Below are 12164 nucleotides of genomic sequence, written 5' to 3' on the forward strand. Positions count from 1 at the left end.
GGTTTTTACCGGTTTTACCGGTATTGCATTTATCAATACCGAAAAACCGGTTTTCAAAATAACTCCCGGTATTGGCATCTCTAGCTATAGGTCTTACAGTGCCGTTAAACATCCGAATCGGCATTTGAAGTAGAATTTGGTAGCTAAGAAGCGTTTGTACGAGCAACGTTTTCAACAAAATTCGACGGATGTATTTTGGTGGACGATGATACCTATGTAAAATGGATTTCATGCAACTTCCCGGTTGAAAATTTTACATTGCAACCGGGCGGTACGATGTTTGCCGATAAATCCACAAAGAAGCCCATAGTCTGGCAAGGAATGTTTACCTGCGTACTGAACACTGAGCCCTTTATCCCTGTCTCAACAATGACATCAAGTGAAAGAATGCTTGAAGAAACGGATTTTGCCATTCGTTCGTAAACATAAAGGTAACGTTATTAGTTAGAACGTTAAATCACCGCAATATTATGATTTGAGATTGCTTGATTCTTTTCGGTGAAATGATAACTATGTTTGTTTTATGCGTTACGCGTTTCAGCCTACTGCATTCTTTCGGCCATCTTCGGACGCCTGCGGAAGTGTAGAATTTTATTTACTTTAATTTTAATGTTTCACAATTACGCAATGATTTTACAAAAATTAGCGAGCTTCTTATCAATATAAAGTGAACAGTTATAAAACAATTTACAATACACACAAATCTAAATTAACACGAATCTTGCACTTACAAAACAGGCACGTCTAGTTACATTAAGCGTTCAATGTCTATTCCGTGGTATCATCGGTTCTCTGTTGTGTTGATCCTCCGTGGGTTGGGTTGTTTTTCGTTTGTATGCGACGGAGTTTTGGTATTAACCCGTCGTATGCTGTGTTGAAATTTCCACACTCACGCTGCAGGTTGACCGTTCTATCTTCACCGAGCACTTTAATGTGAAATACCTCTGCTGTGAGTCTGGTCTCCTGGTCGTCGATTCTTGCAACTATTCGGGTGTCGTCAAATTTGAAGAGGTGGCCATCATGGATAGTGTGTTGTGCTAGTCCAGTTCTAGCATCCTTCTTCTTAGTGTCGTTCTTGTGTTCCGCTATCCTCACCTCCAACTTCCTCCCTGTCTGCCCGATGTATACTTTGCCGTCGTCAGTACCACACGGGATGGAGTATATGACGTTTGTCTGCTTCCCTGGTGCGATAGGATCCTTCAGCTTACTATACACGTTCTGTTTAACTTTGTTTTTAGGTTTGTAGGCAAGCTGGATGTCATGCTTGCGTAATATTTTGCCAAGTTTTTCACTGAGTCCCGGTATGTAAGTGCTGGAAGCATATTTGATCTGAGGCTTTTCGACAGTGCTCAGGCTGTTATAATGTTTGTGGGTTCGTTGCTTAGTAAGCCGGTTGATGAACCATCCTGGATAATTATTCGATTCCAACATACTTTTCGCTGTGCGTATTGCCTGAGGGCGGTTGTTCCCGTCGGACAGTTTAATCGCACGATCTATTAGTGCGATCGCCGTGTTTGCTTTATGTGAAAAGGGTGATTCGGACGAGAAGTCTAAGTATCTCCCGTCGACATATTTCGGCATCCAAGACATTTCTAAATGATTGTTTGTTCTTATGATCATAATGTCTAGGAACTTTAGTTTGTTTTCCAGCTCGTTTTCAATAGTAAAGCGTAGTTTGTCATTATATTCATTGAAAGTGCGTAAGATCTCAGCAACGTGGTTAGTGTTAGCAATGCAAAAGCAATCATCTACGTAACGGCGGTAGTATTTCAAGTGTATTTGTTGCGATTTCAGTGTTTCTATGCGATTTTGTTCTAACCGCTCCATTACAAGCTCTGCAATTGCCGGGGATAAAGGTGACCCCATAGGGGTCCCAAAGGTCTGTTGGAAAATTTCCCCTTTGTACGAAAAGAAGGTTGACTCTAAAACCAATTTAACGATAGCGAGAAAACTTTCTTTGTCGATGGCAGTGTGTTTCGTAATTTCTGGCCATCGTTCAATCAAACACTCCATAGCGTGATCGATTGGTATGCTTGTGAACAGTGATGTTACGTCTAAGGAGAAGAGAACGTCCTCCTCTGCGATCTGCACTCCTGTGACTTGCTCTGCGAACTGGAAGCTATTGTGGACGTGGAAATCGTTATGACCCACGATTTTCCCTATCACGCTCGCAAGGTATTTCGCTATGTTATATGTCACGGACCCGATGGTAGCCACAACTGGTCTGAGCGGACGATTTTGTTTATGGATTTTTGGTAACCCGTAGATGCGCGGTATGTTGTAGCTCATCATTTTGACGCTCTTGTAGGTTCGGGAATCAATATATTTTCTATCCAGCCATTGGTCAAGAAATACATTTACAGATTTGTGGATTTTTGCCGACGGGTCTGTTTTTAATTTTCGATAAGTTATGTTATCGCTTAGGAGTTCCAACATTTTATCGTGGTACTCTTCCGCGGTAATGATCACCGTTTTATTGCCTTTATCCGCTTTCGTTATAATGAGATTTGGGTTTTCCTTCAAAAACTTCTTGCTCTTTGCCATATCTTTCGCTATCCATTCGTGATCATGGTGTCTTGGTTGCAACATGTAGTTAATGTGGTTGGTAATTGCTGTTGTTACTTCCGTTCTAATTTCATTCGCATTTTCTTTATGTTTAACAGTTTTCTCAATTTCCGAGACCACATCAATGTACGGTACGTTGGTGCTGTGTTGGATGTTGAAATTCGGTCCAAGTAAGAGTGTTCTCTCCAGAAACTCAGGTATTGGAGTGTTGGTGGTATTTTCAATCCACCCAACTTCGTGTGTGAGCTCCGCGGCACGTCGGGTTTTCAGCGCCTCCATTTTCCGTTGTTCGGTGCGTTTCACTGTATTGTACACTATTACAGCCTTGCGTTCGACAACTTCCCTCACTCGTCTCACGTCTCCTTGTTTGTAAGTTCTTTCCATTACCGAATTGAGCGCTGATTTTTGTTTTTTCAACATGGCTATCGTTCGTTTTGCATCTGCTACCATAACACTTAAGATTCGTATTTTGTGTTTACGTACCACTTTTTCCAATTCACGTTGCGAGTTTTCGTTATTGAGGTCTAATTGCACTTTGTAGTTGAGACAATTGGGTACAACTTTACATTTTCTACAATTTAACAGAAACTTGTAGCGGTTGCTCGATTTTGCAAGTTTGATTGCCACTTTTTGGAAATTACGCATCAAATTTCTACCTTCCTCGCCATATTTAGACACAATTTCATTGGCGGTTAGCATCTTCTTTGATCAAATAAACTTTAGTTAGAACGTTAAATCACCGCAATATTATGATTTGAGATTGCTTGATTCTTTTCGGTGAAATGATAACTATGTTTGTTTTATGCGTTACGCGTTTCAGCCTACTGCATTCTTTCGGCCATCTTCGGACGCCTGCGGAAGTGTAGAATTTTATTTACTTTAATTTTAATGTTTCACAATTACGCAATGATTTTACAAAAATTAGCGAGCTTCTTATCAATATAAAGTGAACAGTTATAAAACAATTTACAATACACACAAATCTAAATTAACACGAATCTTGCACTTACAAAACAGGCACGTCTAGTTACATTAAGCGTTCAACACAGCATACGACGGGTTAATACCAAAACTCCGTCGCATACAAACGAAAAACAACCCAACCCACGGAGGATCAACACAACAGAGAACCGATGATACCACGGAATAGACATTGAACGCTTAATGTAACTAGACGTGCCTGTTTTGTAAGTGCAAGATTCGTGTTAATTTAGATTTGTGTGTATTGTAAATTGTTTTATAACTGTTCACTTTATATTGATAAGAAGCTCGCTAATTTTTGTAAAATCATTGCGTAATTGTGAAACATTAAAATTAAAGTAAATAAAATTCTACACTTCCGCAGGCGTCCGAAGATGGCCGAAAGAATGCAGTAGGCTGAAACGCGTAACGCATAAAACAAACATAGTTATCATTTCACCGAAAAGAATCAAGCAATCTCAAATCATAATATTGCGGTGATTTAACGTTCTAACTAAAGTTTATTTGATCAAAGAAGATGCTAACCGCCAATGAAATTGTGTCTAAATATGGCGAGGAAGGTAGAAATTTGATGCGTAATTTCCAAAAAGTGGCAATCAAACTTGCAAAATCGAGCAACCGCTACAAGTTTCTGTTAAATTGTAGAAAATGTAAAGTTGTACCCAATTGTCTCAACTACAAAGTGCAATTAGACCTCAATAACGAAAACTCGCAACGTGAATTGGAAAAAGTGGTACGTAAACACAAAATACGAATCTTAAGTGTTATGGTAGCAGATGCAAAACGAACGATAGCCATGTTGAAAAAACAAAAATCAGCGCTCAATTCGGTAATGGAAAGAACTTACAAACAAGGAGACGTGAGACGAGTGAGGGAAGTTGTCGAACGCAAGGCTGTAATAGTGTACAATACAGTGAAACGCACCGAACAACGGAAAATGGAGGCGCTGAAAACCCGACGTGCCGCGGAGCTCACACACGAAGTTGGGTGGATTGAAAATACCACCAACACTCCAATACCTGAGTTTCTGGAGAGAACACTCTTACTTGGACCGAATTTCAACATCCAACACAGCACCAACGTACCGTACATTGATGTGGTCTCGGAAATTGAGAAAACTGTTAAACATAAAGAAAATGCGAATGAAATTAGAACGGAAGTAACAACAGCAATTACCAACCACATTAACTACATGTTGCAACCAAGACACCATGATCACGAATGGATAGCGAAAGATATGGCAAAGAGCAAGAAGTTTTTGAAGGAAAACCCAAATCTCATTATAACGAAAGCGGATAAAGGCAATAAAACGGTGATCATTACCGCGGAAGAGTACCACGATAAAATGTTGGAACTCCTAAGCGATAACATAACTTATCGAAAATTAAAAACAGACCCGTCGGCAAAAATCCACAAATCTGTAAATGTATTTCTTGACCAATGGCTGGATAGAAAATATATTGATTCCCGAACCTACAAGAGCGTCAAAATGATGAGCTACAACATACCGCGCATCTACGGGTTACCAAAAATCCATAAACAAAATCGTCCGCTCAGACCAGTTGTGGCTACCATCGGGTCCGTGACATATAACATAGCGAAATACCTTGCGAGCGTGATAGGGAAAATCGTGGGTCATAACGATTTCCACGTCCACAATAGCTTCCAGTTCGCAGAGCAAGTCACAGGAGTGCAGATCGCAGAGGAGGACGTTCTCTTCTCCTTAGACGTAACATCACTGTTCACAAGCATACCAATCGATCACGCTATGGAGTGTTTGATTGAACGATGGCCAGAAATTACGAAACACACTGCCATCGACAAAGAAAGTTTTCTCGCTATCGTTAAATTGGTTTTAGAGTCAACCTTCTTTTCGTACAAAGGGGAAATTTTCCAACAGACCTTTGGGACCCCTATGGGGTCACCTTTATCCCCGGCAATTGCAGAGCTTGTAATGGAGCGGTTAGAACAAAATCGCATAGAAACACTGAAATCGCAACAAATACACTTGAAATACTACCGCCGTTACGTAGATGATTGCTTTTGCATTGCTAACACTAACCACGTTGCTGAGATCTTACGCACTTTCAATGAATATAATGACAAACTACGCTTTACTATTGAAAACGAGCTGGAAAACAAACTAAAGTTCCTAGACATTATGATCATAAGAACAAACAATCATTTAGAAATGTCTTGGATGCCGAAATATGTCGACGGGAGATACTTAGACTTCTCGTCCGAATCACCCTTTTCACATAAAGCAAACACGGCGATCGCACTAATAGATCGTGCGATTAAACTGTCCGACGGGAACAACCGCCCTCAGGCAATACGCACAGCGAAAAGTATGTTGGAATCGAATAATTATCCAGGATGGTTCATCAACCGGCTTACTAAGCAACGAACCCACAAACATTATAACAGCCTGAGCACTGTCGAAAAGCCTCAGATCAAATATGCTTCCAGCACTTACATACCGGGACTCAGTGAAAAACTTGGCAAAATATTACGCAAGCATGACATCCAGCTTGCCTACAAACCTAAAAACAAAGTTAAACAGAACGTGTATAGTAAGCTGAAGGATCCTATCGCACCAGGGAAGCAGACAAACGTCATATACTCCATCCCGTGTGGTACTGACGACGGCAAAGTATACATCGGGCAGACAGGGAGGAAGTTGGAGGTGAGGATAGCGGAACACAAGAACGACACTAAGAAGAAGGATGCTAGAACTGGACTAGCACAACACACTATCCATGATGGCCACCTCTTCAAATTTGACGACACCCGAATAGTTGCAAGAATCGACGACCAGGAGACCAGACTCACAGCAGAGGTATTTCACATTAAAGTGCTCGGTGAAGATAGAACGGTCAACCTGCAGCGTGAGTGTGGAAATTTCAACACAGCATACGACGGGTTAATACCAAAACTCCGTCGCATACAAACGAAAAACAACCCAACCCACGGAGGATCAACACAACAGAGAACCGATGATACCACGGAATAGACATTGAACGCTTAATGTAACTAGACGTGCCTGTTTTGTAAGTGCAAGATTCGTGTTAATTTAGATTTGTGTGTATTGTAAATTGTTTTATAACTGTTCACTTTATATTGATAAGAAGCTCGCTAATTTTTGTAAAATCATTGCGTAATTGTGAAACATTAAAATTAAAGTAAATAAAATTCTACACTTCCGCAGGCGTCCGAAGATGGCCGAAAGAATGCAGTAGGCTGAAACGCGTAACGCATAAAACAAACATAGTTATCATTTCACCGAAAAGAATCAAGCAATCTCAAATCAGGTAACGTTATTGTCTGGATTGATTTAGCTAGCTGTCACTACTCTAAAGTGATGCTAGAGGTATGCACCTAGTAATGTCGATTTTGTACCAAAAGAGATGAATCCTTCAAATTGTCCGGAGTTTTGACCTACTGCAAAACTTTGGGCAATTTTCAAAAAACCACTTCGACGAAGCAGCGGAACTGTGCATGGCAAGATGAAGTCTATCGAGAAAAAACTTGGAGATTTTATCAGAACCGGAGAAATGCAATGATGTACTTCTGTGAAATCCTAAGCTGATTAAAAATACTGCAATCCAGTCATTTATGCGGTGTTTGCGACGTTGACCGGACGAGAGCCATAAATACGATTGCCATTCGTACCAATGCCATAATGTATGTTTGCCATAATGAATAGGAACCATAAAGACGAATTCCACAATGTATGGTTTCCTCTCTCTGCAGACTTTTCCATTTCTCATTTCTCAAAATCATTATTAACAAACATGTTTTAGTATAGGCTATTAATGAAATTAGTTACAATTTTTTACTACATAGTTCAGATATCAAAGATTTAAAAAAATCGGTAGCAAAATTTACGGAAGATTGTCCACCTTATTATGGTTCAACATTATATTTTGGATTGCCAATACAAATGTTACAATAACGTAATTCCTTCTAAAACCTAGATTGTACCTCATACCCGTGTACTCGGCCAGATGTACAAATCGATTCGCAACAATAATTGAAACTTCTCATATTACCCAATTGCGGCAATATCAGCGTCTTCCAATCAAGTCGTATAATCTTATCGAATCCCGTTTGTACTCTCGGATTGCCAGCGCACACGAGATTACACACTAAAACGACCGTGTCGGGTAATGAGTCGCCGTGCAGATTAGATTATGTGTACTATTGCTCTGGAGATGTTACGACATCTTGCCATGAGCACAGCCGCTAAGGCCAGCAAATCATGTTCCTGACCCGATAATCTGCGGACGTCACTGCTGGCGCGGTTTGAAGGAGTTATCAGGTGCCAAAGCCCTTTCAACCATAAATGAATAGTTAGTTGGCCACGTACGAGTCTATAATTTAGTGGTCACCAACACACGAAAACTGCCGCAGCTACCGGTTGCGGGTGGAAATTACTTTAATTGCTGAAACGCTACCCGTTTTAGGTCAGTCTGGTCGAAATCGTTCGAGAAAACAGTTTCGGAAATCTGCGAAATTATTTTGGTGAAGTGTAAAATTAATCTACTTTAAAATGAAGGCAGTTTTTGTGTGCTTGTTGCTGGCCCTGGCCGGGCAAGTGAGTACCGGTAACAAAAAGGTTTAGTGAAATGTTTATGGTGATTTTGGTTTTTCTCGTTTTTCATTAGTCTCTGGCTCAGACCCAGGATGAGTTCGTCGAATACCTGCTGGAAATCCAAGAACAGGCTGAAGCTGTGCATCAGATTATGGAGGGAACGTTCGATAATACCCGATTCACCATGAGTGAACAGCTGATCGAGCTTAACCGTGATTTGATTGGTCGCATGAACGAAGCCCTGATCCGTGTTGAGGAAATCAAGGAATCTACGGAAGAATTAGTGAGCAACTCCAACGCCCAGCAGACCTGTATCGATGTGGCCATGGCAAACTGGGAAATCGAAATCGAATGGGTCGGTCATGCTCTGCAGCAGTGCGCCGGTCAGGCCAACCTGGACATTACCCGTGCTACTGCCGACGTGCATGGAGCCATCGAGGCTGCTCAGGCCCAGTCTACCGAACTGCAGAACATTGTTGTGCACGGATTCATCGATTGGAACGCAATTGACTACACCGAATCGATCTCGACCATTGTGGGAGCTCGCATCGAGCAGAGACAACAGGAGTTCGACACGGTTACCAAGCCCAATTTGGAACGAGTACTGCAGGAGGTATTCGACCTGACGACCGATACGTTGCCGCGGGTTGCCACTTGCATCACCCGGGGAGTGGAACGCTTCAATAACTATGCTCGTGTGATCAGTGATACTCTGTTCTTCTGTCAGTAGAAGTTACTCCAATTACTATTGTAATGGAAATTTTTTGCCAATTCGGGAATAAATAACACTTCAAAAGGATTTCTTTATGTTTTGATTATAATTTAAGACGATTTCAACGATCACAAACCCATAACCTAAACAAGTTCTGCGATTCAGCCCCAATTCATTATTGTTATTTAGTAAAAAGATCTATATCTGAGATGATGTAATTTATGTTATCAACATTCCATAAATTCATGGTTTATAGATTTATGGGAACAGAAATTAAAAACTGCACGTCCAAGTACCAATGTGGGTTTTATTGTTTTCTTGTAATGGTTTTTGTGTCCAAAATTGGTCACAGATACCATTATAGGAATGTAATAAAACTCAAAATGTTACTAATCTAGAATCATAGTTCCCGAGCGTCTTGGTAGAATCTAACACGAAAGAAATTCGCTTAGTTTTCGCCCATTGTGCAATAAAGATGATGAAATTTACAATTTTAAATTTTGAAATTGGAAGAATTTCAAAATACGTCTGAGTCCAAGTGAAGATCTGAACCTTTTAGAAAACCTTGAAAGCTAGTCCAATGTGCCATTCAAATTTGTAAGAAGAGTGTCCTTCAGAACCCTAAATATTGGTTTCTCACGACATTTTACGATCTGAAGAGATACTGTAGTTGCAAAGCGATCCATTGTTGAACATATAATAAAACGAAACAAGTGCAATGAAGCACACTAAGCCTAATTCGCCTAACGATGGAATTTATCTTTCTTTCTATTTTTATCCCTTGGAGCCCTTGGAATTTCGGCAATTGTACAGGAGTAGAAATAGATACTAAAATGACCAGCAAATCATATTTTGAGTGATAATCTGTGAACGTCATCGTATAGAGCCGAGCTTATCTGGCGCCATGACTATCAAGACACGCACACAGCTCAGATTAAATTGGCCAATAGGTTGCGAATGGAAATTGATTTAATTGCCAAAACGGTCCTCGTTTAGGATCAGTTAACTCGAAGTCGTCTGAAGAAACGGTACAGGAATCTGTGGTAGCTGAACAAACTAAGAATGAAGGCTGTTTTTGTGTGTTTACTACTGGCTCTGGCCGGACAAGTGAGTACTACTAGCAGAGAAGAATTGATGCTGTGAAATGATTATCGTGACTGACATTTTTTCTGTCTCATTTTCAATTAGTCTCTAGCACAAACCCAGGAGGAGTTTGTCGAATACCTGCTGGAAATCCAAGCTCAAGCGGAAGCTCTACATCAGATCATGGAGGGAACGTTCGACAACACACGATTCACCATGAGTGACAGCCTCATCGAACTGAACCGTGACTTGGTGGGACGCATGAACGAAGCGTTGGTCCAAATCGAAGAAATTAAGCTATCCACAGAGGAACTAGTAAGCAACTCGAATGCACAGCAAATTTGTATCGACGTGGCGATGGCAAATTGGGAGATCGAAGTCGAATGGGTCGGCCAAGCGTTGCAGCGTTGTGCTAACGAGGCCAACCTGGAGATTACTCGAGCCACTGCCAACGTGCACGAAGCCATCGAACGGGCTCAGATCCAGTCCACTGAATTGCAGAACATTGTTGTGCATGGATTCATCGATTGGAACGCAATCGACTACACGGAATCGATCTCGACCATCGTGGGAGCTCGCATCCAGCAGAAAGAGCAGGAATTCCAATTCACTGTGCTTGAATTGGGACGCGTGTTGCAAGGAATATTCTATCTGACTTCCGAAATGCTGCCCCAGACAGCTACCTGTATTAACCGTGGAGTGGAACGCTTCAATAACTATGCCCGTGTGATTAATGATACTCTGTCTTTCTGTCAGTAAATGTAGTGATAGTCGGTTTGTTACAAAAAATTAAATAAACACGAAGTGATTTCGTCCCACTGGAATTTATTGCTTATATGGTTTTGTTCAAACCTTCAGAATTCTTTTTGTTTTTTAGCAACTTACAGCCGGGGTGGCCATGGCATTGATGTGCATTGATATGCATATCAATAATTCGTCTCCGCACCACTTGGTCCTTTGTTACTCATCGTCAACCCCTTGAGCTACTGGTTTGTGAGAAGTACCAGGCGACCACTGTCCTGAATGCTGCATCTAAAATGTTATTCAAAGTAGTCTTCGCCACAAACCAATAGACTCGTGGGACGTTATCAGGCCATCTTCATGGAAGGTCGGTCTACTACGGACCTTGCGGAATCTTAACTTGCTTTTGCCAGTCTAGTATGAAATTCCATTACTGGCGTTAGCCTGTTTAGGATGGTCCTCTCTAATAGCTTCCCTAACGTATCGAGCGAGCATCTATGCCTGTTGTAGTTACTAGACCTATTTCCGCAATTCAAAAGTATATATTTCAACTGTTTTATTTTCACACTAAAAACTTCTGCTTTTCCACTTCCCAGAATAACTTCGTGTCTACCTTCTTTCACGTCCAACGCTACTCTCTCTAATATTTCTTTTCTCAGGTTCGTTTGTTGCACGTTTTATGCATCTAGTTCATATATATATTTAGTTAATACCCTACATCCCCCTCTTCCTTTAAATGCGTTATTCAATGGGTTATATAATCTTTGAAGTGCTTGGGTTCTGCTCTAGCTCTTCTTGATGTACCTGCTGTTTGGATTTTATCTGATATGGGTGCAGCATCTTCGTTTTCTTTCCCGCGATGACTGTTGTTAAGATCCAAACAAAATTCCGATGGAGTTGCGACCTCAACCGGATTGGTCGTATTTGGTTCAGCACGAGGAAGTGCTTTCAAATGCGCTGAACATCTTCTAAATTCTTTCCCTGTTATATTTGATCGAATGGTGACATCCGCTCCGTTCTTACTGACTACATCGAATGTTTCAGGTGCATAATTAGCACACAGCTTATTTTCCTTCCTGGTACGCTTTGTAGGGATGGGAAAACTATCATTAATTACTGATAGTTATCAGTAACCAATAATATCACTAAGTATCAGTAAGGTTTCGCAGTTATTGATGCTTACTGATACAGTTATGTCGTCCCGTTAGAAAAATCAGTTGGATTAAATAAATGGTAGGTAGTTGCGTTCGATAGACGAGAGTGACACAATATATCGTCGTCAGCAGCCTAGAGCCGGGGTGGCTCGTGCTGTTTCAAGCAGTCGTCTCTATTTAACTCGATCTTGGGCCATTCGTCGCAAGTTTCCCAGTCGTCTCAAAAGTCATAAATCACTTTCGGCTTGGTCAAGCCATCTTGCATGTTGAGTCTTCGTGTTTCCGGTGCCGGTGGGGTTGTTGAAAAGAACTGTTGTCGTTGCTCTGTCGTTCG

General features: G+C 41.1%; 4 protein-coding genes across 4 annotated transcripts; 3 read left to right on the plus strand and 1 right to left on the minus strand.

The window, feature by feature from the left end:
- Nucleotides 1-768: 768 nt before the first annotated feature.
- LOC128746131 (uncharacterized) lies at nt 769-3264 on the minus strand. The gene has a single exon (XM_053843179.1). It carries the CDS (start codon nt 3262-3264, stop codon nt 769-771), a length of 2496 nt encoding a protein of 831 aa, XP_053699154.1.
- A 799-nt stretch (nt 3265-4063) lies between these two features.
- On the plus strand, nt 4064-6559 carry LOC128746132 (uncharacterized). Its single transcript, XM_053843180.1, has one exon. The coding sequence runs from the start codon at nt 4064-4066 to the stop codon at nt 6557-6559; it is 2496 nt and encodes an 831-aa protein (XP_053699155.1).
- A 1539-nt stretch (nt 6560-8098) lies between these two features.
- Nucleotides 8099-8870, plus strand: LOC128732923 (uncharacterized). Its single transcript, XM_053826384.1, has 2 exons — nt 8099-8143; nt 8214-8870. Exons 1-2 carry the CDS (start codon nt 8099-8101, stop codon nt 8868-8870), a joined length of 702 nt encoding a protein of 233 aa, XP_053682359.1.
- A 1044-nt stretch (nt 8871-9914) lies between these two features.
- LOC128732826 (uncharacterized) lies at nt 9915-10694 on the plus strand. Its single transcript, XM_053826231.1, has 2 exons — nt 9915-9959; nt 10041-10694. Exons 1-2 carry the CDS (start codon nt 9915-9917, stop codon nt 10692-10694), a joined length of 699 nt encoding a protein of 232 aa, XP_053682206.1.
- Nucleotides 10695-12164: the final 1470 nt, after the last annotated feature.

The sequence above is a fragment of the Sabethes cyaneus genome, chromosome 1 (genome assembly GCF_943734655.1).
Source record: "Sabethes cyaneus chromosome 1, idSabCyanKW18_F2, whole genome shotgun sequence".
In the NCBI taxonomy this organism is placed as follows: domain Eukaryota; kingdom Metazoa; phylum Arthropoda; class Insecta; order Diptera; family Culicidae; genus Sabethes; species Sabethes cyaneus.